At 32.2% G+C, this 24,881-nt stretch overlaps 1 protein-coding gene across 3 annotated transcripts in view; it reads right to left on the reverse strand.

Moving 5' to 3' along the window:
- Nucleotides 1-826: 826 nt before the first annotated feature.
- Nucleotides 827-24,881, reverse strand: part of MMUT (methylmalonyl-CoA mutase) — a 32,739-nt gene continuing 8,684 nt past the window's right edge. For 2 of the 3 annotated variants that reach the window (XM_063096592.1, XM_063096593.1), the window contains exons 4-13: nt 24,402-24,559; nt 22,118-22,289; nt 19,916-20,164; nt 17,547-17,658; nt 16,358-16,473; nt 12,501-12,616; nt 9,757-9,888; nt 8,228-8,375; nt 5,263-5,430; nt 827-2,149 (exon numbers count right to left, since the gene is read on the reverse strand). In XM_063096592.1, the coding sequence (XP_062952662.1) occupies nt 2,021-2,149; nt 5,263-5,430; nt 8,228-8,375; nt 9,757-9,888; nt 12,501-12,616; nt 16,358-16,473; nt 17,547-17,658; nt 19,916-20,164; nt 22,118-22,289; nt 24,402-24,559 (1,500 nt within the window). In that variant the 3' untranslated portion in view covers nt 827-2,020. The remainder of the gene's footprint in view (nt 2,150-5,262; nt 5,431-8,227; nt 8,376-9,756; nt 9,889-12,500; nt 12,617-16,357; nt 16,474-17,546; nt 17,659-19,915; nt 20,165-22,117; nt 22,290-24,401; nt 24,560-24,881) is intronic. The other variant, XM_063096594.1, reaches the window with a different exon arrangement.

Below are 24,881 nucleotides of genomic sequence, written 5' to 3' on the forward strand. Positions count from 1 at the left end.
CCTCACAACAAATCATATATAAACACACAATCTTGCCCTCACTGGCATCATGTGTTATAAAACTAACTAATCTTGTCAAGGATGAAATAGCTGTGATTAAGATATGCGATCTCAATGTTTTATTAGGTTGATGAGGATGGTAAACTGTGAAACAACATATAACTTAGTAAGTTAAATTTCTGTCTGCAGTATATTTGGATTGTGCTTCATAATTATCACTGGAATCTTCTATTTTGATTTCAGGTGTTCTCATCACAAAGAAATGAGAAAGAAATTTCTTCCTGATCCATTAATATTCTATAACGCTATTTGGTGAATATGGGATAGCTTATCTGTATAAAACATGTATGTACTTCTATTTTATACTTAGTCATTGTCCTGACCATTTCCAAAAGTCTGTCCCTTAGTGGGCACAGAAGTTTTCATCCAAAAAATGAGGACAGTAATAAAAGTTAGATATAAAGTAAAATTTCTTTGTAATATTTTGGAATATAAATACCACTTAAGTATTTAAGTTTTGACATTTTCTAGATATAATAATAAAGAGAAAACTTAATCTTAAAGTAAGGCCAAATTTAATTCCTATGAGTCATGCCAATGAATATTTCAGGAAACAGGTTTTCAGACAGTGAGCCAGTACTTCTGGGTCCAGGTAAAAGATACATAATGGATGTAAAATTTGGTAGCAGGTAGCTGCTATTCTTCTTTGAAAAATGGTCTACTCAAAAGACACTGAATGTTAAGAACTGTAAATTTCTAAAAGATGAGTTCATTTCACACATCACCCAGCGCACAATTAAACACATCACAGAAACCACATACTTACTGAATTAATACACATTTTTTTATAAGGAAAAATCAATAAAATGGCACAGTGAATATATCACTGGATTGGAAGTCACGTTGCTCATCTGTAAGATGGGAACAATCTTATGACAATACCATTCTAATAGTAATGTTCTGAAAATTAAAGTTGCGTTACAGTGTAATTTGTAAATTCTATAGCAACATATAATACTTTCTAAAAGATTGTTCTCTAACCTAACAAAATACAATAAAAATTCATTACAAAAAAATCAATTATTTTATATTCATTCAGTAAATTATGTCAACAATAAAAAACAACTTTCCTTCTTTAATGAGCAAATCTTTTAGTAAGCAAAGTGCAGGTGTTTTTTGTGCTATTTTTATTTTTGCAACTAATCTTTAATGAGCAAATTTATGTAATGTAGTACCTTTCTGGATCTGAAAACCTCAATTCTTTATCATAGACCTACACCCACAGCTGACATCACTATTCTGGAGGATGCCATATTAGCAACCTAAGCACTTTCATTTAAGGGAATGTTCATAAACATCCACTCTCCTGGGTCTTGAGCCAAGCCCAGCAATAACAAGGTCATTTGTTCATACTGAGGAAGAAAGTAAAATCAGACTTGAGGAAACATTCTGCCCTTTCCCCCCTATTTCATCCTGCTGTGTTTGATTTAATACACTTTTATTGGAGTGATTCTGGTAGAGTTTGGCTGAAGACCACAACTACAATCTATTTCCCCACATAAATACTCTCCACTATTTTTTCCAAGATAGATGTCATTATTTTATTGATATGTGGATCTTATTTTCTGGTGCTTAAGTCGATGTAATACTAAATTGAGGAATGAATCTAATCAGGTTTTTTTAGGTAATGTTTAATTTTAAAATAGAAAGTAAATAGATGTATAAGAAATATTTCTAACGATATTTCACCATGATTTTTTTATATACCTTTGTCTAGAGTTTCTGATAAAGTATTGTTATGGAGAGTTTTTAGGAACAATTCTTTTTTTTTTTTTTTTAAAGTGAAACTGCACACATACTTACAGCATAACAATATCCTTATAAGTAAGGTATTTTAATGTATAGTGTTCAAAAAAGTACCTATCTGGTGTTGGAATTAAATTGAAGACACAGCTTTACCCTCATCTTTAATCGTAACTAAAATTATATTTTAGAAAAATGCTAAGACAAAAACAGGATGTTACATAGATTGCTGCTTCTTTTCCAAACACTTCTCAATATCATCAAGCACTTGAACAGCAGCCTTTGGAATTCGAGTCCCAGGACCAAATACATTGGAAACACCAACTTCAAACAGAAATTCATAATCCTGTTGAAAGAATTTGTTTAATTAATAAAAGAGACACTATTTCCAGTTTCAAGGAAATAAAAATGATAATCCCTGTCCTTTCTTCTTTGCCCCCAATGCCCAATACTTTCTCAATTGCTATAGTATTGGCATTTGGGGCTAACAAATTCTTCCTTGATAGGGACTGCTACCAATAGCCAGGAGCTATTTATTTCCTCCTAAGTATTTTGTCTGTGGCTAGCGGATAGTGTGCTACTTTGAATATGGCCTCATGATGGAATTAGATTTTCTATAAATGAAGATTATCTCATTTTTTCCATTCTCTGTTGCTAGTATTTGTTAAGTTTACTTTAGTGGTAGTCAAAATTTGAGTGAAAAGATTTCCAGGGCATAAATACTGCTCTAGACTTTAGGCTGTTTTAACATCAGAACACTTGTAGCTATAACATAAAGGTTAGGAATGCTTTCAGCCCCTGATCCTTATTGACTAGGGAGACCACATATAACAAGACAGTCTGTCTGGTTTGTGCTTACTTTTGTAGCATCCTTTTTAATAGTACCTATTTCCACTCTCAAGTGATCATATTTGGATGATAAATTATATGGTTATGCTATTATCCCCCAGCCACTTCTTTTCTGTCTGTATTATATCCTTATAATATTCTTATAATACTATAATTTTGCAGTGACACTTAACATCTTATTGAACTTGTCTTCTTCTAGTCTGTGAACTTCTGAGAGCAAAGATAATGTCCAATCATTTTTGTACTGCCAGAACTTGGCACATAAAGGCACTCAAAACATATCATCATTCTTGAGCAGGTGGTATGTATTTTAAGAGCTCATAAGAAAACTGGATGAAACATGTAATAACGATCAACTCCAAATTGAGGATAGATTGATAGGTTATCTCCTTCTCTCTTTCCTGATAATGCTGTGTACCATTTGTCCTAACATTTGAGTTATGAATTTAGAATGGAGAACTCAACTGGGAGAGAACTGCAAAATGTTGCAACTGAAAAAAAGGTTTTTGACTTACTTAAATTTTACATAAGCCCTGTAAAATGTACCTTAGTGAGGTGATAAAATGTTAGCAATAAGTAAGTCTGGGTAAAAGGCATATAGGCATCCTTCATACTATTTTTACTTTGGCATGTTATTTGTTAATTTGAAATTATTTCCAAATAAAAAAGTATTATTTTAAAATGGCCTCCACTTAACTGGGCCAGGAATATCATATTGCCTGCTTCGCGATGGTAGTAGGCATCATGAGTCTGCTGTACTTGCCTAAAATACTTGGAGGTCACAAGAGGGTCTAAGAGTGTTAGAACATCTTGATTACTGTAACATATTGGTGAGGCTAGACCATAGTTATTTAATCAAACTGCAGCAACTGTTGAGAGCCACAATGGAAAGGACTACACCTGTTTGATTAACCACTATATGTTGGTGCCTTATTATTTAAAACCTAAGTGACTTTCAATTGAATAATAGAAGCATTTTATGTATCCAGTGCAAACAAATGAGAAAAATATAGGGTATCGACTGTTATTATTACATAATAAAGGACACCCATATTAACATAGAAATGTGACACAGAAAATGGTCCTTAGTCTTTAAATTCATGGGGAAAAGAGTATGGCAAACACCTAATTCAAATATCCAGATGGTTAATAAAAATTGTGTGAAATATACTTCTTGAAAATGTCAGCTCACTTACATAACAGGCCTATATTTTTTCTGAACTCATGTTTCAATTCAAATATTTCCTGCTGCCTAATTACATTTTAATATCATGCCTGAGCTTTGGTATTACAGATTCTAAAACTGCAGTATATATTCTAAAACAGAAGTGTTCCATAAATGTACAGCAATAAATAACAGCAGCCCTTTACCTTACCAAATAATAAACTACATTCATGAAAATAGACAAGTGTGTCAACAAAAGGAATTTTGTGTTGACTATATCGCATTAAATACTGTGTTGTTAGAAAGGAAATAAATGTGTAGTTTGTTCACTAGTCCCGCATTATTAGTAATCTCACAATTTCATTATTAGTAATGCACAATCTCACATATGCATTTTCTCATTTCATAAGTAGTGCATAAATTCATTATTCTATATTCTGAGTGGTAATGGAGAAAAAAAATTGTATAGCTGGAAATCAGGTTACATTTCACTGACAGATTCCTGCTATAGTGGTGGGGCCTTTGTAGCATCTATGAATCATTTACTCAGGACAGCCTTATATACAGTTCTTCTAAATCAATATTTTTTCCATTTTCAGTAAAAGAAGATTAATTTAGTATAATTGAAAATAGACCCTGTTTATACCTTAACTAATTATTTCAACTAATCAGAAATGTAATATGTAGATGTCTTCCACCTCATTAATAAATTAACTGACATCATTGTTACTTGGCATCCAATTCTCCTTTCCTAAGGGGATCCTCCACATTGTTGTTCAAGTATCCACCTTTTCCCCATTCAGCCTATAATTCTCAGCACAAACTGATTCCATTTATATCTGCATTAGGATACTTTTGGCTCCAAGAAAACCATACCCTAATCAAATTAGCTCAAACAGTAAAGGGGGTTTTACAGGACATGTAACTGACACAACTCTGAAGTAGGGCAACATTTAGGATGGGAACACGGAGGAAATGGACAAGGTAGCTCCTCTAAAACAGAAGCAAGCAAACTAAAGGACTCACTCACCATCGGGACACAGAGACCTCACTAGATCTTTAGCTAGGGTTTGACACTTTCGCTGTGTGCTTACCATTGTTCTCTACTCAAGTCGTGAGGTTTTATTACTCTTATCCTGTTCCTTCTTCATCACTGCTTATTGAATATGAAGAAGGTACATATCTATCATAGGTTACCGGTTTGCAAGGAGGTAGTTCTCTCATAGAAGCTTTATAAACTGTCAAAGTATGCATAATAAATTACAATATAGCTTAAATAGAAAACAATATTGACTACTTTTGGATTCTATAGAATTTACTTAATGAAATCACCAGGAAATAATTTGGCTCTAAATCTACAACAAATTTACCTTTAGAACCACGTATAAGCTATTAGTACTCAGGATTCCCATCACAGTACTAGAAAAATAGGAGATGGAAAATACCTGTGGTGGTATCACCCCTCCACACATGACAAGAATATCTGGCCGTCCAAGGGAGTTAAGTTCTTTGATGAGCTCAGGAACTAGGGTTTTATGACCAGCAGCAAGTGTGCTCACACCCACTGCATGCACATCTGCATCCACAGCCTGCTGGGCTACTTCACGAGGAGTCTAAACAATCAGAACATAAAGAGACAAATCATCATTTATTCCTAGGAAAAGACTAAAAAAAAAAAAACTGTTTTAAAAGTGTTAAACTACTTAAATCAATTTTCCAAGATTTTCTTCATTTAAAATCTTAATGTGAATATCACTCCACATTTCATCATTCTCAGATCATAAATACCACTTATTCTATTGATGCAATAAACATCAATGCTATATTTGCTTCTAGCACTAGAATTAATCAATTAGGTTTAAGTTATATATATAAATACATAAAAGCTCTCCCAAACAATCAAGATAAAGAAGCAATATCAGGAAAACAGTATCTCTCATTAGTTTTTTTAAAGTACATCTGTTGTCTTCATTATCAACATTTATTCAGTGGTTGTGCAGTACACAGCAACATGTTATATAGTATTTATGAAGAAGTAAAATACTGAACACAGAATACAATGTGGAAAAGGGAATCTTAGTTTTTAAACAGTATGTGAGTGATGTCAGCAAGATGGAGGACTAGGAATGTCCAAACCCTTGTTCTCCCATAGAGACACCAAATTAACTGTAATATATGGACCAAATATCAATGTGAAAATGCTAGAAACTAACTAAGGAGCTACCACATCCAGGCAAGTGCATAAATAAAAGATGGGATGGTGCCAAGGACGGTTTGCTTCTCACCTATTAACTGGATTTAATCGGTTTTAAATACAGAATCACAAAGGACATCTGCAAGTAGTAAATTATGAATTGAGTTACTCAAGATCTTATCCACTCTCTGCAATGTTTGTGACATTGCTTTACTAATCTACATGTACTTAAATCATTTCATATAAAAGGTACCTACAAAGGCCAGGCTCCCTCCAAAGTCTCTAGAGAAGAATACTAATACTTCCTTGCCTCTTCCTAGCTTCTCTTGGCTGCCAGCAATCCTTGGCATTCTTCAGTTTGCGGCAGCATCACCTCAATCTCTGTTTCTGTCATCACATGGCCTTCTTCCCTATGTGCCTCTGTGTGTCTGTCTTCTCTTCTTATAAGGATAACAGTCCTATCGGATTTAGGGTTCACCCCATTCCAGTATCTTAAATAATACATCAGCAAAGACCCTATATCCAAATAAGGTCATGTTCAGAGCCTCGGGGTAAACATGAATATTGGGAGAACACTTTTCAATCCAGTACAGCATCTTCTCCAACAAACCCATCTTTGCTTCCTCAAGAACTATCTCAGTGAATGGCACCAGATTCTATGCTGAAAATCTGGAAAACTTTATTAAGACTCTCCCATTCTTTCAAAGTCCACATTCACTACTAAGTACTATAGGTTATTTGCTAAATATCTTTTAGTTCTATTGCCCTTGTACAACCCCAGGATTCATTCTCTACCCTGCTCAGTGCCCCAGAGACTGCACCCCTACATAAGACTCCCCTGCTCTCTGGCTCTGGACAGATTTTCCAAGTGGAAGAGAAAGAGGTCAGTATATTTTTTCCATGCTGCCTCTCTGCCATGATACCATGACACCATGATTCTGGCAGAGGTGTGCCCCTCTGTGACAAATTATTAATCAGGTGACCCTCTTCAAGTGGTGTGTGGTAGTGACTACCCACCTCACCAGAAAAAAAAAGTAGGCATACACACACACACACAAATTTTAATAATATAAAGAATGCGTTAAGACAATTTACAAATAATAAAATATTCTATACACTTTACTGAAACAGCAAAGTATTAATTGATTTTCACAGATTGCTTTCATTACAGTAAAAAACAAGTAACTAGATTTAAAAGTGGGCAAAAGAGCCAAATAGACATTTCTCAGAGGAAGATATACAAATGGTCAACAGACACATGAAAAAATGCTCAACATCACTCAGCATCAGGGAAATGCAAATCACAACCACAGAGATATTATCTCACCTCATTTAGACTGTCTATTATCTAAAAGACAGAGAATAAAAGATGCTGGGGAGGATGTGGTGAAAGGGGAACCCTCCTACATTGCTGGTAGGACTGTAAATTGGTGCAGCCACTATGGAAAACAAGTATAATTAGAACTGTCATATGTTCCAGCAATTCCACTAGTGGGTATATACCCAAAGGAATAGAAATCATGATGTCAAAGGAATACCTGCACTCTCATATTTATTACAGCTCTATTTACAATAGCGAAGAGATGGAACCAAGCTAAATGTCCATCAACAGACAACTGAAAAGGAAAATGTGGTATACATACACAATGGAATACTACTCAGCCATAAAAAAAGAATGAAATTCTGCCATTCAGAGCAACATGGATAAACTTGGAGAAAATTATGTTGTGTGAAATAAGCCACATACAGAAGGAGAAATACTGCATGTCTTCATGCAAAAGTGGCAGCTAAAAATAAACAAATAAAAAAGAAAGAAGGAAAGATACAACAATCACAATAATACACTGAACTTTAGAAAGAACAGAACAGAGCTTTGGTTACTAGAAGTGGGAAAGAGGTAGGAGACGGAGGTAGCGAGAATTGGTAAAGGGTCTCAAAGAATGATTATGTTTTGTGATGATGCATATACTAATTATCTTCATTTGATCATCACATATTGTACATAGGTACTGATATTCAACTCTGTACCTCAAAAATATGTATAATCAATTATGTTTCAATTAAAAAAACTGATAACTAAAAATAGAGAACCTGTTGAACATGTTCTTCTTTCACAAATTTTAAAAAATCATCTTAGTCTATCATCATTTTCCTACTTTTTCTAAATGTAAGTGACTTATGGCATACTTTTTGAAATTCCTCACAATTTTTTGTACCTGAAAAAGAGGACCTATGTCTACATCAAAACCAAGATCAGCAAATCCTGTAGCAATAACTTTTGCTCCTCTGTCATGACCATCTTGTCCCATTTTTGCAACAAGAAGACGAGGTCTGCGACCTTCACGTTCCATGAATTTATGAACCCTAATGAATGAACAATTTAAAATATAACAACAGTTAAATATTAATTGTCCAAAGTGAGGAAATAAAAACTGTAATTCATTCATAGCAAATCATTCAAGTTTATTTACAAACATCTAATCTTTTTACTTGCATTTTTTTAATATGTCTATTTCACATTGAGAGCTCCATTAAAGCCTTAATGTGGTTACCATCTCCTTGCCTTAGAGGAAAATTTGAAAGATGGCACAGTCTGTAAGCCCCTATCACTGAGAATATTACAGTGAAACAAGATGAAAAAATGACAACTTTCTACCTTCTCAAGAGTATAGTACTAAGAAATATTTAAATATAAACTAAAAAGTGCCTTTCAGAGTCATTTATACATATACGTGACTCACTGGCTATTTTGAATTGTCCATACCTCACCTACCGTTCACAACTGTGAACTCCCCCAAGCTGACTGCAATATGGTCTCTTATAATAATGTATAAAGAAAATGCTAACTGCTTAAGTTGACCTTTACACCCAACATAAAAAAGCAGTACATTTATTTTTGTTAAAAGAAAAAATGCTCCATTTTGATGACTTTCACACTGGCTGTTTTGATATTTATCTAGTATATAAGTATAGACATAAAATTTTGTGGGAAGTTTGTTACAAAGGTTGAGTACACCAATCACCAAGATGCCAGTTTTTACACTCAAGAAAAATGATCATATTAATCTGTATTTCCAAATCATGCTGTGGAAGTATCACTTATTATCAGTTCGGTGAAGACTGATTTTATGTGTAGTTGCTAAGCAAATGTTTACTTTCAAATAGAAAAATAAACATTTTATAATTATTCAAGCAATTGAACAATGTAAACAAATTTAAGAAACTACGAAAGTCTATCATAGTAAGCAGATTGAAATCTATATATCTGGAGGCTATGAAGCAATAACAGTGTTAGTTAAAAATCTGTTTGAAATGAGAAACTCCCAGAGAGGACTATGATGAAAGTTCAAAATATTTTTAATTTTAGTAAATCTATGTTAGTTTTAATATTTAATTTAGTATTTATCAATTAGTAAATAATAGTATAATATACTATACCATTATACAGAATCTCATTAATAGTTATATTATACAATATATAATTATATAATTATATCATAAATGAATTAAATATATTACATGAACCATATGTAATGTATTATATGTAATATAAATAATAATAATTAATATTAAGTTTAATATTTATTAGTTTTACTAGAACTACCAACAAACAGGAAAGTCAATTCAAACACTTTCTGTATGTGAGAAAATTAAGCTCTCAGTAGATTCAAAGGAATTATGTTCACAGAAAAGATCAAATTCACAGAAAAGATCAAATTCTGACCTAAGTAATGTCACATATTACCGATTGATAGCAGATGATATCTCTTTACTTTCTCCAAATTCCTGGCGATATGCTCCACTCACCATACGATCGTTAGCTTTATGTTCACCAAATATCTTTTTCATGGCATCTGTGATTTCTCCAACTGTACATCTAAAATATTAAGAGGTGATTCCATTAACTTTATTATTTTGAGATAAACGCATTTGTTTACCTTAATATTCAATACAGTTAGACACATCATATTACCTAAGTAAAAAAAAAAAAAAAAAAAAAGCAGTCAAATATCTAAATAAGAATGTTTTTAATGTACTATGAAAGCATTTTTCCTGAGAATACTTACAAAAAAGTGATTCTGGATGCCTATATGCATCATAACCTCTTTTCAACATTTATCAACCAAAAAAATGACTGTATGATCTAAAAACTATAAATAGATAGGTATCTGAAAGTTACTGAATAATTCATCACTTAACAATACAAATGGATAAAGAGCAAAAGTCCCACTGACATTTTTTGATAAGAAGTGAATCTTTTAACATATTTCATCCATTTGTTCATTAATTCATTCAACATTAACTGTGTGTCTAATATGTGCCAGGTGCTGGTAGATAGAGAGAGTGATAAATAAAAGCCCCAAAAGTGACTGCTCTTATACAGTTTGTCATCTAAATAAAGGACACAGACAATGCACAAGCAAATACATTCATAAGATAATTTCGTATGGTAATAAATATTATGAAGACACTAAAACAGTCAAAGGCAGAATGGATTGTCTGGAAGAGCTAATTTGAAGATACTGAAGATGTGAAGATACAACTTTTGAACTAAGAAATAAATGATGAGAAGGAAGAACCCAAGTGAACATAAAGGGAAAGAACGTTTGAAAGAGGAAATACTAAATGCAAAGGCTCTGAGATGTAGGAAAATGTTTTGTGTTCTCAAAATAGAAAGGAGAGTGGGGGCACAGCATAGTGAGCAAAGTAGATGAGGTCAGAGAGAGAAGCAAGAGTTACATCTAGCACATCTTGCAGGCCATGGTAACATTTGGTTTTAACCTAAAAAATAGGGAAACCGTGGGAGAATTTTAAGCAGAGAAGTCATCTAATTTCTCTTATGAAATTAAAACTGGAAAGAAAAAAAAAGCCCCCCAAAAACATACTATTTACACCTTAACCATTTAAACTAACATGTTTTTTAAAAGTTCATTATATTAAGCAATAAATACCTAAAAGCAAAAATAATTTATTTAGTGACACTTTTCTGCATGTCCTGTGAAGCAAAGCACTGATTGCTCTTTATTCTGGACTAGTTTTTCAAAGATGCCTGTACAGTGATACTCTTGGAGGAGAGAGATATTGTCTACCTCCAGAGCAAAGGGTAGGTTTGCTTACTTTCCAATACGATGATGTCTCCCTCTAGAACAAAGGGCAGGCATGCTTGTTACCCTTTAGAAAAGATTCAGAATCCCTAAGCTTAGGATTCTTCTCTTGGAATGCAACCTAGTCAACTGTACATGAGTTATCATCTGGCCCTTTTCACATTGCCCTGTAGGAACTGGGCTCAGAGGAGCCTGCGTAAAGACTGTTGATACTCTGGCTACTGCTACTGCAGTAATGCACTGTCCTTCATTTCTGACCCAGGGGTCTCATATCTTCAACCAGCAACCCATGAAATTTTACAGAATAATGTATTAGCTTGCAACAAGGGTAAAATCTCAGACCCTTTCCATTTCTTAATATAATACATTTATATAGATTAATATATTTATGTATCATATATAATGTAACAAGATAACTTTAAAATAGCATAACATATAAAAATAATGACACTTATTTAGTGCCATATTCTGTTCCAGGTACTATTTTTATTGATTTAATGTATCCTTGCAAACAATCCTCCTAGGCAGCAAGTACAAAAAACTCTACCTTGCCATTTGTGCCTATGATAACACAGAAGCAGGTATAACAAGAAATTAGCTCCTGTTTTTCTATTCAGCCTGTTCTTAAATGCAGGATGGCAAAGGTTAGGGAACAAAGGAGGATGTTAAGGGTTATAAAGGCAAAAAGTTTCAAGAAGGAAGAAATGATCAATATTGTTAAATACTGTATAGAAGTGAAGATATGGACTAAAAAATCTCCACAATATTTAGTAAAGAAGAGGTCAGTGGTGAACTTAGTAAAACCAGTTATATTACAATACAAAACCAAATGCAATAGGCCAAAATGTCAACAGGAGACAGGGAACAATTAAAAATTATTCTACTCTTAAAACAGTACACAGCTCTAACAAAGGGAAGGAGGACTGGGACAGGGTATGGATAAATTAGTGGTTGTTCCGGTTGCTTCATGACTAAGAATGATTCAAAAGCAATAGCATGGCAACAAGGTTTCCTATCAATTCTCAGATTAACGTTCCTACCTGCAAAAGCCATTTTAACTGGTAAAATATCAAGGTAGTCACATAAGCCCAATGACACACTTGAGAGTACATAAAATTTCAACCTGCAAATCAGTGAGTTACAATAGCTTCAAATGTCCTGAGCCACAGTGAAATATAAAAGTATTAATATCCTCCATTAAAAATATATGGATGTTTTAAATGCACAGATGTTTAAGTAAAACAAGAATTAAATTTATTATGGTTTCCATTATTTTCTTTTGAGTTCACATGGCTTATAGGATCAACTTTTTATTTAAGTATACTCTGAAAAGCTAAACTTGTCAATTTTAGTTTTGGAAATCTCCAAATTTATATATTCTCACCTTGCACGAGCTGCATCCACTGCAAGAGCCAGAATATTTCCATCTCCACTGGCAGCACATTCAGTTAGTGCAGCAAGACATCGTTCAGCCAAAGCTTGATCCCTGGTAGATTTGATCTTATGGGAAATGTCAAAGAAAGGGACAATTTATGTAAACAGAGACCAAAACAGAGATCAGGGGATTAGAGACCCTGATAATACCATGGAAATTTTTCCATAATCCTCACCCCCAAAATGAGAAAAAAAATAAAGTGAATAATATATAACCTAGGAATTTCATTCATTCAATTTGTTCATTCGCTCAGGATTTTCTAAAATTATATTAAATTTGGTGTAACCCTGACAAATCAGAAAAAAGCAGGGTAATTATAGTGCTGACCTTCCCAAGGAGCACTTACTTAGGCTTTTCTAAAGCAGCAAGACACTGAAAACAAGTGTGTCTTTTATGTGAAACATTTCTAAGGAACATCAAAGATTAATAGTAAAAAGGACAAAATAACAGATTAGAATTTAGAGAATTTTTAGTTACATTTTAGATTTCCTTTAGCTACTTAACAATATATTGGTAATAATATGTATGTATATTGCTGTTCTTTGTATGTAAAAATCTTGAGAGAGAGAGACAGAGACAGAGAGACTAAGACAGAGAGAGAAAAGTAATGAAACTATGGTCAAAAACTTTTCCCCAGGTCCTAGCTCTTCTCTGCTGTGACACCTTGCCAAAACAAAGTTACCTAAATTCAATTTTCTACAAGTTGTACCACTTGTAAGAGTTTGAAATATGACACTGCTTAAGATGCCACTAAAAATATTCAGTATATATAAGCAGAGGTGGGACAGAGAATTTATATTAGGACAAGAAAAAAAAACCAAAACCAAATTCTCTATGAAAATGCCCATTTTTCTTCATTTTATTCAGTTGCCTACATTTTTTTCTGTGATCTAAACTTCTAATCAAAGGAGAAGAAATGTAGTATAGGGTGCTGTTTCTTAAACTGTAAGTCCTAATCCATGAGAGGATGGTGATATAGAATTAATGGATTGTGATCAACATTTTTAAAGAATTAAAATAGAAAATATCTAATTTACTGCACATAGTTTGTGCAAGCATTATTTTGTGGAACTTCCATTTTAGTTATGTGTGTGTTCACATACATCTGAATACACATGTGTGTGTAGGTAGACATGTAGGTAAAATGTATTTTTTACTGTAAATCATGGTCAAAAATGTTGGAAAGACACTAGTAAGGAGTCAAACATTACTACCACAGGAGTCACACCTAGGTTCAAGTTCCACCTCTGACATCTGCTAGCTGAATGGACATAAGGAAATTATTTAACATCTCTCCATATCAATCTTCTGGCAAATGGTATTAATGAAAAGAATATGGTTCTTATAAAGGTAAACAAGAAAATGCATATTCAAGGCAATTCCTGACATAGCAAAGGCATTCAACAAATCTTAATTTTATAAGTAACAGTAATAAGCATGTAGAGTCATGGTTTTAGAAAACAAGAGCTTCTGTAAATATGACCTTCCCTGTACTGGCCAGCAAAAATAAATAAATAAATAAAACCTATTTATACAACCAACATGACATTTACATGGCTTAGCAATTCAATCCTGAACATGCACTTTTAGCAATCATGTTTTAAGACATAGATGATTCCTGAATACACAGTATTCCAAGTTGTTCAACTCAAACAATAATTATCTTCATAAACATTTTCTAATTTAATTAAAATAGAGGATACATATTGATTAAGCACCTATTCATGACTAGCATTGTTCTAGTCCTGGTGATATTGCAAAAAACCAAGTCCATGTCTTTGTGGACCTTAGATTTTATTTGGAGAAAAAAAGAGAAACAATAAACACATAACCAAATAAACACACAATTTAACAGAAAAATACAATAGAGTAAATAAAGAAGTGATTGGGACAGTGGAGTAGGTGCTATTATAGATATCGATCACTGTAAGCTTCATAAATAAGGTGACATTTGAGTTTGCTCAAAGTACACCTTTTCAGATTTACTAAAAATTTAGTCATCCTTAGATTAGGTAGTTTGCTATAATTATCTGAACAAGTTTGCTAAAAATTCATGGAGTGAAAATACATTCTAAAATTAACTGGGGCTGGGGATTGGAGAATTGGAGAAAACAACTTAATATAAAATTACCACTGAGGTGGTTCAGTTTGAAAAAAAAATGTCAACATTACCAGTAGTAAAAATATTGCAACCATTTGCAAAAGGTAAGTACGAGAAAATATAAACTTTACTCCAGTATTGAAAAGAGCTCACATTACTGCAGCAGAAACACGTTTCACTATACAAATATCTCTTCATTTTAGTTACGGTGAAAATTAATTTTCATAATGGAAGAACTCTGATTTGGTCACGGTCCTAAGATTGATTCTAGATTCAAAATTAGGAAAAAATTACATCAGTGCCTCAATTTCTCCTAAACTGACACGAAAGTCAGGAATGCTGCACTCAAATCCCAGCTTTCCCAGTTTATGGTGTAAAGTTAAGCAATTAAATGAGACTCTCCAATCACCAGTTCCCTCATCTGTAAATGAGAATAAAAATAGTAACTACCTGTTAAATTAAATAATACACAGAAACAATAATAATTCAAGAAAAGCACTTAGTACAGTGTGTGGTACATAATAAGCGCTCAGTAAATGTTAACTATTATTCCCATATCATCATTACTAATTTCTCTCTCTTGCTCCAAGTAAGGTTTATCATCTTTACTTTTTTAAAATTTCTATTGATATTTTGGTGGCTGGCCAAAGGTTTATCATCTTTTACGGTAAATGGAACACCCTCAAACTTTGAGAGTGTAGAGTTAATAAGAACCTAAAGTATAAGAGAGGAGAAGAGGAGTTTTCCAAATATAATAAATACTAAGGCTCTTATAGTCCTTATAGTCACTGAAAATAAAATACTATATACTAACTAGGGCCTTTTAAAAAAATGACAAAATGTGATAGAGGAGTCATTATTCCTTATTAGATTGAGGATGATGGGGAAATAACATCATTAAATATTTGCCATTAACTCTAATGAAAAAAAAATTGAAGATGATCATTATATATTCAATCTAACTGGACAAAGTCTATTAGATTTTTACAGAACATTTGAACTATGAAAAATAAATCATATCTTAAACAAACAGAAAGTGAACAGAGAAAAACCACTATGGGATTTTCTGACTTGGAAATAACAGTAATTACAAAAGGTAGAGATTAGAAGGCCAAGGTAGCTTCATACAACAAATATATGTTACAACAGTAAGAATTAATACATTTTATCTATTTTACTATTTCATATACTTTGGATCATCTCAGTGAGATATTGAAAATAAAAAGGAAATATAGTACTTTAGTTTCAATCAAAATAAACAAAGTTCACTATATACTGTAGCTTACTAACATACTATCAAATATAGTTGAATTTTAAAAATCAGAAAGCAAACGATTCTTTTATTAGTAGTATCAGAAATGATTGTCTAATGGAAAGAAATCACAATGAGAAGTCCTGGGGTCAAATACTGACACTGAATTTTATTTTGTTTTTAACTCTGAGTGGGTTACATAATCATCTAAGCCTTAGTTCTAATCTGTAAATTATGGAAGGTATTATTATTGTAGTGTGTTTTTCAATAACAACATATCCAATTATTTATCCTAAGCAAGTTTCTCAATTTCTTATCTTTAGTTTCCTTATCTTTAAAATGATGGAAAATAATACCCACCTCATGTGGTTGTTGTAAGGATTAAGCAGAATAATACATGGGCTTAGCCAGTGCCCAGAACACAGAAAATAATAAAAAAAGACCTATTAATACCTTCTTAATTTTTTCAATCTGCTTGATACGCACTGAAGTATTATCAATTGTCAGAACCTCCACAGATTCTTCTTTTTCCAACTGGTACTTATTTACTCCAACAATTACTTCAGAACCTGTTAATTTCCCAAAAGAAAATAATATGTAGAGTCTATTCACAAATAATTGCCTAAGAGTAATGCTCTGATGATCATGTATTTTCCTTATAAATTTAATATTTTTAAACATTATTATTCTTAACTCTTAATGCAACTTCCATATAAATCAGCAAATCCCAATCTAGGATGAGGGTGTAAGGGAAAAGAACAGGTTTCTATCAGAATCTCTGTAAGGGAGGACTTTTATTATTCTCTCAAACTACACACTTTCCTAGAATTTCTGATAAACTCTCTTCTATCACTACAAAATAAAAACAATCAGAGCAGTTACTATCTAAAATTTATAAGGTACAGAAGTAACATCCAATAGCTTTTCCAATATTTCCTTGAATTCTATTATAGCCAATCACTTTAAAACAATAAAGGACAAATACTTTAAAAATCTATAAGTAATAAATCAAAATTACAAACACACATCCCTACATGATAAAGAATATATTTTGCCTGAAACTACCAGGATATTACTCTTATCTGAAGACATCCTACCACCCCTACCCCTAGTTATATTCCTTCTTACTTCGTTCATGTTTCTTTCACAGCACTTATCATAATCTGTAATTATTTTATTTACTTGTTCATTTTCTGTTTCATCAGAATGTAACTCCTATGGGCACAGAGACCATGTAAGTCCTGTTCACAGTTGTATGCCCAGACATAGCAAGTGCCTCACACACAGCAGACTAAAAAAGCATTCATTGATTCAATGAATGAATGAATGGTCCAACGCAAAGCAAAAGCACCATTAAGAGTGACATCTTCAGAATGTTGTCAATATTCACCCACACACGTACACATATATAATAGGTATGTATACACATATACTTTTTACATATGCTTGCCTGTGTGCATCCACGCATGCAAAAATACAAACACAGATATAGACATATAGAAATAAATATGAAAAAAATTTTACCCAAGTTCCATTTTTCCATTATTTTTGTTTTGCTAATTATATATGTTATCTTCAGGTAGATATTAATATTTCCCTTTAAATACTGGATTTCATATATAACTCTTCCATTTTTTCTTACCAGAATCTATTCTAGCTTGTCTTCGGGCAGCACATTCTTCAATTCGAAGTTTAGGTATTCCTTCAGCTACAGCTTTGGCCATTCCACCCATTTCTTCAATTTCATTAATGAGCTAATAAGAAAAACAGATTAATAAAAACAGAAGAGAACATGAAAATTTGAATTATACAGATTGAGCTATAGTTCATATTTTGAATATACAAATTTGTAATGAGTATTACTAAGATAATTACTAATAAATTATAAACTAAATGCCAATGTTTCATGAAAAAAATTAAGTAAACATCAAGGGCATTAATTAGAATTTGTGTGTTTAAAGTTATTTGAAAAGACAACAGAAAAACTAACCAGTATATTCTGGAAAACACAAAACTTCTCACTCAATTCTTAGAGGAAACTAAAGATAACATCAATTCTCTAAACATTATTTTTAGTTACACAAAGTTCTCATAGTCACAGAATAAAGACTCTTTAAGAAAAATATATTTCAAATTGCAATTTTACTTCTGATTTGGGCAGCAGAGAAATGATATAACTCCATTTTTAATAAAACCAGAAAATACCTAAATCTTCAATCACAGCTTCATATATAAGAGCCAAATATTGATAGTGAGATGAAACATGACCTAGCCGAAAGGAACAAGGTCAAACTTGATTTTCCCTGTAAATTCAAGAAATACATATCTGTATCGGATTCTACAGAAGATGAGGGCAAGGTAGAAAGCTAAAGAGAGACCTCTTGAGAGTTTGGAACTACCCTTCTCCCATTCTGTCAGGAGAATTGAAGTTTACTGTCTGCAGAAAATAAACTAGAGAGGCAATGGATTATTAAACACAAAATACAGAAAGAGGCAAAGATAAGATGTCTTACTGAAATAAAAGCCTACATTCTGAATGATAAGACTAAAGGAAAAAGCACACAAAGAAAATAAAGACAATACAGGATGCAGAATAAAACACCAAACAATATCCTCAGAAGAAGAAGAAATTCTACATCAAGGAAATAAAATAGTATGACATACAATACAAGGGGAAAAATTAGAAAATAAAAATGAGCTCTTGGATATTAAAAATATGATATATGAATGTTAAAGTATTCAAGTACAAAGATAAAGATTACTAATCTCCAAGAAAACAGAACAAAAAGTCAAGAAGATCCATTATAGAAAAGATAAGAACATCAGCATATTTATTATTTAAGGAGGTCCAGCATCTTATAACTGGGAGTTCTAGAAAGAGAAACCATAGAAAAATGGCAGGAAGAAATTATCAAAGAAATAATAACAAGCAAATTTCCCAGAGCTATGAAAATACAAAAAGGAGGGTGAGATGAAAAGACCCACCAAATGTTCAGAACAATAAAGGAAGAAAAACACACACAGAGTTACACATTGACACAAATAATAAGAGATTCTATCGCTTTCAGAAAGAAAGATCCTGAATGAGAATGGCATAAACTTTCTGATCAGAAACACTGGAAATTAGAATAAAAAGCTAGAATAAAAAAACAGACCAATGCTTATACATTTGTTTTTAAATTCCTGAATGGAAATAATTTCAAATCTAGTCAGACTAACAGTCGAGTACAAGAATACAATAAAAACATTTTCAAACATGCAACATTTTATATAATTCATCTCCCATGCACCATTTTTTAGGAGGTCGCTATGAGACGTGCTTCGAAATAACAAAGAAATAGACATGGGATTCAGGAGTCAGAATTCAACAAAGAAGTGAAAAAATAATCCCAGGATAATGGCAAAGAGAAGTCAAAAGACAGCAATGGTCAGCAGACCTAGAGAGAAATCAGTTTGAATCAAATGAGAACATTAGAGGACTTCAAGAAGAATTATATTGAGATATAATTATTTTGGTAGTAAGAGAGGAGGAAAAGAAAGAGTAAGAATCAGCTAAAATACTAAACTACCATACTAGAAAAGCAAAAGATAATGTCTAAAGTCTAACATCTAAAGTTGATGGAATTAGAAGAAACAGTACATGCAGGTGATTTTAAACTATGCAGATACAAACAAACAAACAAAAAAGAAGTATGTAACTTGGTCCTGGAAGCAGAAAAAAAACAAGTGGAAGACAAAGGACTGCTTGCTGTTTTTCTGTATATGCTTTTTAGTGCTGGTTGTCTGTTCAACTCTTTGTATAAAATACTTAAATACAAATACATATGTATTTTTAAATTAAGTCTTAGTTTTGAAAACAATAAAATCAAATCTGAATTTCGCTTCTTCTGTCAAGCATTTTATAAATCTTGATATAAATCTGTAAATGATTTTATATATAAATCAAAAAATCTATAAATCTTTATAAATGTATAAATCTTGAAAGCAAAGTTGCAAAGAGGAGAAACTGACCTTCAAGGCAGCATTATAAACATCACTTGTGAGAGATTCCATCATATATGAACCTCCCCAAGGATCAGCCACTTTGGGAATCCCAGATTCTTCTTGAATGATGATTTGAGTGTTTCTGGCAATTCGAGCACTTTTCACAGTTGGCAAACCCAAAGCTTCATCAAAAGAATTTGTGTGCAAAGATTGAGTCCCTCCAAACACTGCTGCCATTGCTTCTACTGCAGTACGGACAATGTTATTGTAAGGATCCTAAAACGTTCAGTAAAAAAACAAAACAAGAAAATATTTGGTAGATATTGCAGCTGTAAATAACAATAGGATTAGGCAGTGATATTTTCTATACCGCATACATTCTATGCCAATGTTTACATTAGGCATCGGAATATCAAATAAACTTATATAAATTAGTGAACAAGCCAAAATCAGAATTGAGTCAAGGTGTCTAGTCTGAGCTTAGGCACTAAAACATTTTCTCTTATAATCTTCTGAAACATCAAATATCTGTTGTGCTTATTTTCACATTGCCTAAATACTATTTTATAAGTACATCACAAATGTATAAATTTTCTACTTAAATTATGTGATTCTTCATCTCATAATTCATTGTCTCTTAATTATTTTGTATAACTCAAAGTATCTACCACAATGATATGCACAAAATAGGCACTCAATAAATGACTAATAAAACAGATGAACAATGTAATTAATACAAGACAGGAAATTTGGGTTGTAGTTAGTTGCATTCTTAATTTGTGATTTGGGCAATTCATTGAACCTATCTGAGCTTTAATTTCCTTATGTCTAAAAACAAGTAGGTTAAGACAAACACTATAAAGTCCTTCCAACTCTGAAAATCTCTATTTCTCCACTTATAAGGATCTGAAATTATATTTCATATATACTAGTTCTCCACTTTCAAATGTATAAAAGGAATGTAATTTTAAACATATTTTTAAATGTATTAAAATAATTCAATATATAAAAAGAACGTGTATTAAAAACAAGGTCATCACTATACAATTTTCAACAGAATAAAATTAAATTAAAATAAATTACCCAACTGGTTAATAATAGTCTTTGAATAATCTGTTTGATTGGATGCTCTTTAAATCAAATAACTCTAATAAATAAAATATGTATGTGTATAAAATAAAATTTTAATTAGGCAATTTAATGTTAAGAATTTTAACTCTTAAAATTATATAGAAGAATATTAAGTTATGACTTTTTCTTCTTCCTCATAATCAAACAGTTTTTACTTTTAAAAAAGTAATCAAGATGATGTTGAATGTTCCTAATGCAAAGAAGTGACAAATGGTTGAGGTGATGGACATTCTAAGCACCTGATATTATCATTGCACATGTATCCAATTATCATATTGTACTCCATAAATATATACAATTATCATGGGTCAGTTAAGAAATAAAACTAAAAAGAGGGAAAAAAAAAAGAGATACACAGAACAGAATAGTGATTATCAGAGGCAGGGAAAGTGGGTGGGGGGTGAGTCGGGGAAAGGTTGGTAGACAGGTAGAAAGTTACAAAGTTACAATTGGATAGGAAGAATAAGTTCTGGTGTCCTAGGGTGATAATAGGTAACAATATTGTATTGTGTATCTCAAGAAAGCCAGTAAAGAGGATATTGAATGTTATAACCACAAAGAAATGACAAATGTTTAGGTGATAGATATGCCAAGTATTCTGATCATATCATTATACAACATATGCATGTTTTGGAACAACAAATTGTACCCCATAAACACATAAAATGAAAAAAAATTTTTAAAATAACTCATACAAGAAAAAATTAAATAAAGATAAAAGTAAAACAACACTACATGTAAACTAAGATTTTTTTTTTTTTTCGTGAGGCCCCACTTTCACGGTCTGTATTCCCACTGAAAATCAAGATCAAGTGAGCTTTTGTCCCTCCGCTTCAGGAGAGGTTTCTGTCCTCCCTGAGCTTACCTTAGGTAAACTAAGATTTAAATGATTTTATGTTGTCAACCAGTAGAGGGAGCCAATTTTATTTATTTATTATAGGTGTATAAATACAAACCTAAATGTGCCTTATGCTTCAGAATATTTATGATTTTCAAATATTAGCAATTTATGCTCTTACATCTATTTCCTGACTTCCTGTTGACTGGAATAAAATATATGACTTTATTAAAATTCTATATTTTAAATTATATACATACCTGCTCAGTAAGTGACCATCCTGATGTCTGACAATGTGCTCTTAGAAGAAGAGATTTAGAGTTTTTAGGCTGAAACATTTGCTCTACTAAGTGAGCCCAGAGTCTTCTGCCAGCTCTCATCTTTGCTATTTCCATGTAGAAGTTCATCCCAATTCCCCAGAAGAAAGACAACCTAAAATAGTGATGTTAAGACCAGAATTGGATTAAATTTAAAAATATAAAAGAGAAAATAATTAGTTTTTAATTTTATCACACACTAGAAAATCAATTCCAGATTTTAATTTCACACTTAACTTGAATTAAAATCAATGAACATATATTTACATAGCTTTAAACTAACACACAGAAGTATAAAAGTACACTTTAATGCATGCAAAAGAAATAGCTTTGATTATTTGCTTTAAGAAAGAATTATTCACTTTGCAATTGGTTTTTCTCTAGGAAAAAAATCTCCTCTTGTGTCTTTAATTAAAGATTCACTTCTAAAAATAAAATATTTTAGGATTTTAGGAATACCCATTATGTAAGGCAGGGGTACCCTACAAAAGGAAAAACAAATAAACAAATAAATAAACTTAGTTTATTTGGATAGCGAGAAAGGTTTTCTTTGAAAAGAATGATTGTGGACTGGCCAGTTAGCTCAGCTGGTTAAAGCATAGTGTTATAGCACCATGGTCAAGAGTTTGGATCCCCATACTGCCCAGCCACCAAAAAAAAAAAAAAAAAAAAATGATTGTGCATTTGATCTAGGCATATATTTCTCCAATTTGTCCCCAATCTCACTACTCCCTTTCATCTTATATTCTGTAGCTGATTTACACATTTAAGTTACTTGCCTGTTTATAAAGGCACAAAAGTTGTGATTCCTTATAAAAAACAAAGTGAGCTTTAAGAAACCAGAACTTAATAAAAATTCTTGATACACACTTGAAAGAAGTTCTTAATACAGCAGTTCTCAAATATTTTGGTCTCAGGATCCCTTTTCACTCTTAAAAATTACTGAAGATCCCATATAATGTTTATTTCAATAGTAGCTATCATATTTTATTTACTAGTTCATTTAAAAATACCAATAAACATAAAACATGTTAACATAAGTAACATTTCTTTTGAAAAAAATTATACTTCTCTAAACAAAAAATTATTTTTACATTTTTGCAAATCTCTTTAATGTATGACTTAAGAGAAGATAGTTGGAATATCATATCTACTTCTGCATTCAATCTGTTGCTACATCACATGTCTGGAATGGTAGTATTACACATAATGGTAGCTTCTGGAAAACGCCCCTGTAAACTCTTGGGAAAATGAAGGTGAAAAAAGCAAACAAAGTTTCAATATAATCAAGAAAGCCCTAAAAAGGGTTTTTGCAACCTCCTGGAGTCCTTGAACTACACTTTGAGAACTGCTGTCATAAAGTACACAACATCCCTGGTATAAAGGAGCATTCACTAGTCTATAAACTCTCTGAAGGCAAAAACCGTGTTTCTACATCTTATATGTATTGCCAGCATATAGGCTAGTGCTTGGCCCGGAGCAAAACTTAGGAAGTGATTGCTGAACTGACCAAAACATTGATTAACTTTTGAACCCCAAATTTAAATACTGCATAAACTTTAAGTTTTTTCATATTTTTCATACAATTTTATTATCAAGCTGTTTTGCAACAAAATGTTTTTAATAGCACCATGCACCCAAAAACATTTGTACTACACAAATGCAATAGAAAAATATAAAATATAATAGATGATTTCTATATTTTAAAATGGAAAAATTAGGGCCGAGCCCGTGGCGCATCCGGGAGAGTGCGGCGCTGGGAGCGCGGCGGCGCTGGGAGCGCGGCGACGCTCCCGCGGGGGGTTCGGATCCTATATATAGGAATGGCTGGTGCACTCACTGGCTGAGTACCGGTCACAAAAAAGACAAAAAAAAAAAAAAAAAAAAAATGGAAAAATTAAAAGCATAAGAGCAAAACTGTCTTAACATTATATTTATATTTCAATATAATTTGTTAAAATGTGCAAGTTTACTGTGTTCTCTGAACAGCGGGAGTTAAGATATTCCTCTAATTTACAAAGAAGTGTGGACAAATTTAATTCCAATTTTTTATTATAAATAGTATTAGCTTATTCTCTCATCACTCAGATAAAACATTAGAAAATCTAAATCCAGCATAAAATTTACATTTACAAATACATTTTATTAATATATTTTGCTGTACACTCATAAAATGGCCTCTGCATTTTCTTAATGTTGAAATAATACCTAAGTTTAATTTACTCACCTTGGTGCAAATTCATCAATTGTCAGGCCAGCTTGGAGTCCAGTTCTAGTGTACTCCAATCCATCTGCTATAGTATAGGCCAGTTCTAGAATGGCATCAGCCCCTGCTTCCTGCATATGGTATCCACTAATGGAAATTGAATTAAATTTTGGCATGTGCTATATAAAGCAATAAAAAATACAATAGTGAATAAAATATTAAAAGTTTCTATTAAAACCATTTTCTTTATAAAAGTAAATGTTACTTTAAAATGATGTTCAACTCAGAAATACTTGGTAGTTTATAATGTTAACTAAAAATATTTTATTCTTATTTGTTATATTTAATTCACTCTCCAATTTAAATGACAGGTCTATGAACCATTGTGAGGACTGTACCCACTTTATTTCCTTAGTGGAAAAGAATCTGTACTAACCATACCTTAGAGTTAGAAGTTTAAATTTGGATATTAGCTTGCTAAGGTAAGGAATGTAACCTTTG

Source organism: Cynocephalus volans, chromosome 5 (assembly GCF_027409185.1).
Source record: "Cynocephalus volans isolate mCynVol1 chromosome 5, mCynVol1.pri, whole genome shotgun sequence".
Lineage (NCBI taxonomy): Eukaryota > Metazoa > Chordata > Mammalia > Dermoptera > Cynocephalidae > Cynocephalus > Cynocephalus volans.